Genomic DNA, 4,107 nt, shown 5'->3' with positions numbered 1-4,107 from the left:
GTTGAGAGTAATAGCAAACCCGGCCCTCCTTGACTTAAGTCCAAAGGGGATTTGTCAGCTTAGAACACAGGAAAGTCCAGGATGGCTTCAGGGAGGGCTGGATTCAGGACTCCAAGCACGTGATCGAGACTCGATTTCTGTCCGTTTCTGGGCTGGGCCTTCTGCTGGGTTGGCTTCATCCCCCGCCTCCCCATGGAGCCAAGCTCCCCTCATGGTCACAGGATGGGTCTGGCCTCCTGTCCCCTCAGGTTTAAGTCCAAACGGAAGCATGAGCACCTTTGTGTGTCTCTATTGTGAAGGTCCTGAGAGTTACTTAAGTCACGTGTCCACCCGCGAACGGTCCCATGGCCTGGGGGTGCTATGTGTGGATTGGTTGGGCCTGGGCCACATGCCGTCCTGGAGTTGGGGTGGAGCCCCCCAATACGGAATGAAAGGGGGATGTTGTGAGTCTCCAAGTAAAAGTCAGGGACTCTCATTAGGAAAAAGGGGGCACGGGGGCAGGGGGTCAAGCTGCTGCTGTCCACCGCGTCTCGTGAGAGGGTCCTCTGAGCCCCCGTGAGCACTGTGTGGGTTGCCTCGCTGCCCCTCCCCCTCCTGCCCTCCGCCCACGGCACAGTCTTCCAGTCTCTGTGGCGACGCGCACCTTTCCTTCAGGTGTCGGAGAAGCTCAAGCTGGCGGAGAAGACGGCCTTGGACATCGACAGGCTGCGGGACGGCTACCGGCCGGCCGCCAGGCGGGGGGCCATCCTGTTCTTCGTGCTGTCCGAGATGGCGCTCGTGAATGCCATGTACCAGTACTCGCTGAACGCCTTCCTCGAAGTCTTCGGGTTCTCACTGAAGAAGTCGCTGCCGGACTCCATTCTCATGAAGCGGTTAAGGAACATAATGGACACACTGACCTTCAACATCTATAACTACGGCTGCACAGGTGAGCGCCTCTCCCCGTCCACCAGTCAGATGTGCTCTGGGCCTAGGCGCCCTGCCGTCTTGGGTCCGAACTCCCTCTTCTTACAAGGACGTGGGTCGGATTGGACCAGGGCCCTCCTGACGGCCTCGTTTTAATGCCGTCGCCTCTTTAGAGGCCCCGCCTCCAGGGACAGCCACATTTTGAGGTCCTTGGGCTCAGGGCTGCTGCATGGACTTGGTGGTGGCGGGGGGTGGGGCGGGGGACATAATTCAGCCCATACCAACCGGGCAGGGAAAAGGTCGAGGCCGTCGCTCCCACAGGGCTCACGTAAGTAGCCAACCTTCCCAACACATAAAATAGAATTCAGATCGCAAATTGTGACTTACACAACTTTTTTCCAGGAATGCGCTTCTTCTGTTAAAAAAACAAACACAACAACTCCAGTGTGTGTGTCCCCAGCAGCAGCGTCCGCGGATGGAACGTGCTCACTCCACAGCAGGGATGGGCAAGCCAGGGCCAACAGGCCACCCCGGCCCACCGCCTGCTTTTACGAATAACGGTTTCTTAGAACACAGCCACACCCGCTTGTCTGAACACTGGGCGTGACATGTAAATGCGGCCCGTGTTCTTTGCACTCAGATGGCCGTGGACATCGCTGTAGCGAGAGCTCGACGCAACCGTGCGGGCTGGGTGTTCCATTTCTCTAAATCTGAGCAGGTCGTGCCTAAGAACCTCAGTTTTAAAAATGAATTTTTAAAATCAGTATCCATCTGTCGTTTCTCTTCAGGGTTGTTTGAGAGCCACAAGTTACTCTTTTCGTTCAATATGACGATCAAGATAGAACAAGCAGAAGGGCGAGTCCCCCAGGAAGAACTAGAGTTCTTCTTAAAAGGTAATGAATTTGCCTTGTTTCATTCTTCCCGACTCCCGGGACCCACATCGACACGCATACGCGTGCGTTCATTAAAACAAACAGCAGCAGAGATTCTCCTAGAACTCGGCTTCCAACGGCACTTTTTTTTATTAAATGTTTCAATGGACAACTCCGGCCTCAGAAACAGTTTTGGTTTGACTCAGAGCAACCGGTCTAGGCCAAAGGCTGCCCTGCCCGGAGGCTGGAAGCCACGCTGTGTGGCTGGCGGGAGTCACAGGCGGTGACGTGGGAAGCCTACGCCCCCCTGTCTTTGCAGTGGATCATTCCCTCAAGCAAGGGAGGTCCTAGTACTGCCTATGCTTCCCGGCCCGCTGGAGTCGGCTGCTGACTCTTCTTCTGTCGCGATTAGGAAACATTTCCCTGGAGAAAAGCAAACGAAAAAAGCCCTGCGCTTGGCTGTCCGACCAGGGATGGGAAGATATCATTCTTTTATCGGAAATGTTTCCGGATAACTTCAAGCATCTTCCTGACGATGTGGAGAAACACCTGTCCGTCTGGCAGGAGGTGAGCGCGTGTTCTCGCTCCTCCCTCCCTTCCCCGCACGTCAGTGACCTCCAAGGTTAACCTGTAGCCTCCGTCCTCGTGCACGGGGACATCCCTGTGAGCAATCCAGAGTGTGGTCAGTGCCCTCTAGCTCCACGAATGGGATTCTCCTTTATCTAGCTCAGATGGTTTTGTGAGAGAACCATCCATCCGCCTGTCTGTTCATCCGTCCGTCCATCTTCCCATCCATCCACCCACCCACTCATCCATCCGTCCATCCACCCATCCACCCACCCATCCGTTCGCTCATCCATCCATCCCATCATCCATCTATCATCCGTCCACCTGTTCATCCATCCATCATCCATCATCCATCCATCCATCCATCCATCATCCATCTATCATCCGTCCACCTGTTCATCCATCCATCATCCATCATCCATCATCCATCCATCATCCATCATCCATCCATCCATCCATCCATCATCCATCATCCATCCATCCATCCATCCATCCATCCATCCATCATCCATCATCCATCATCCATCCATCCATCCATCCGTCCGTCCGTCCGTCCGTCCGTCCGTCCATCCATCCACCATCCATCCAAGAAATATTTATTGAGCATTTGCCGTGGACCATGTCCCTTGATGGGCACTGGAGACCCAACAGTGAATGACAATCAGACCTTCCTTTCCTGAGCTGCATAGTTTTGGGGGGCAGAAAATGACAGATCTGACTAGAAGTGGCCCTGATGTTCATACTTCTATAGATGCCACCTCTGTATAGCGGCTTTTGGGACCTTCACATAAAAATGGGGGCCTGGATCATTATACCGTTGATGCCACCATGAGTGTCCTTTGCTCTTCCCAGTGGTATGACCTGGACTCACTTGAGCAGTCCCCATTCCCCTTGGGCTACGATGACAACATCACCCCTTTCCAGAAGCTGCTTATTTTGCGTTGTTTCCGCGTGGATCGGGTCTATCGGGCTGTGACCGACTATGTGACTGTGACAATGGGAGAGAAGTAAGTGTGTCGTTTACGTTTGCTTGGCCCTTTCTGTGGGGTCATCCCCCCCTGGACTCACAGACAGCAGTGGCTGGCCAGCTCTGGAGAAAACTGCCACAGCCCTGTCTTGGAGCATTATTGGAGAGCCACCCTAGAACAGAACTAGTTGAGAGAAATACAGCGTGAGAGACGTAGGTAATTTCACGTTTTCTAGTAGCCGCATTCAAAAAGAAAGAGATAAAATAAAATTTCGTAACATATTGTATCTAACTCATTATATTGGAATATTATTTTAATAAGTAATCAATATCTGGCATACTTTTCGGGGGGTGGGTAGTAAGGCTTCGCGATCCTGTATGGATTCACACGGCACATCTCACTGCAGGTGCTCAGTGGTGGGACGAGGTACTCTAGACCCGCAGGCGAAGCCAGACAGATGGCGTGGGGTCGCGCTCATGCATGCCTTCGCAGCTGGCAGGTGGTGGGAATGAGTGAACAAAACTGGGCGGGGACTGGAGAGGTCGAGTCCTGGTCAGCTTAACTCCTATTGACCGATCCCAGGTGGCAATGGGGACCCAGGTCCTCTGGTTCTTCAGAAGATGATCAAAATTTGGATTTCCCCCAATCCTTATGTGTTGGCAACTAATTTCTTAAAGTCTTGAGATGAGAGCCATTCAGGATGCCTGTGGATGTCACTGTGGAACCTCTGGCTTTCGTGCCCAGAGGCCCCCTGTCAGGAGTCACCCAGCTCAGTGCAGATCTTCTGAAGCCCA

The 4,107-nt window shown here is 53.4% G+C and overlaps 1 protein-coding gene across 1 annotated transcript in view; it reads left to right on the top strand.

Annotated features, from left to right (window-relative positions):
• LOC105306187 (dynein heavy chain 10, axonemal-like) overlaps window positions 1–4,107 on the top strand; it is a gene marked incomplete at its 5' end in the record, with an annotated part of 76,770 nt that overhangs the window by 64,389 nt on the left and 8,274 nt on the right. The window contains 5 exons of the mRNA XM_023523893.1: window positions 249–280; window positions 551–928; window positions 1,695–1,799; window positions 2,191–2,345; window positions 3,198–3,352. Coding sequence (XP_023379661.1) covers window positions 249–280; window positions 551–928; window positions 1,695–1,799; window positions 2,191–2,345; window positions 3,198–3,352 — 825 coding nt within the window. The remainder of the gene's footprint in view (window positions 1–248; window positions 281–550; window positions 929–1,694; window positions 1,800–2,190; window positions 2,346–3,197; window positions 3,353–4,107) is intronic.

The sequence above is a fragment of the Pteropus vampyrus genome, unplaced genomic scaffold, assembly GCF_000151845.1.
Source record: "Pteropus vampyrus isolate Shadow unplaced genomic scaffold, Pvam_2.0 Scaffold430, whole genome shotgun sequence".
NCBI lineage: Eukaryota > Metazoa > Chordata > Mammalia > Chiroptera > Pteropodidae > Pteropus > Pteropus vampyrus.
Note: the sequence above shows the minus strand (reverse complement) of the source record. Positions and strands in the feature narration are given on the sequence as shown.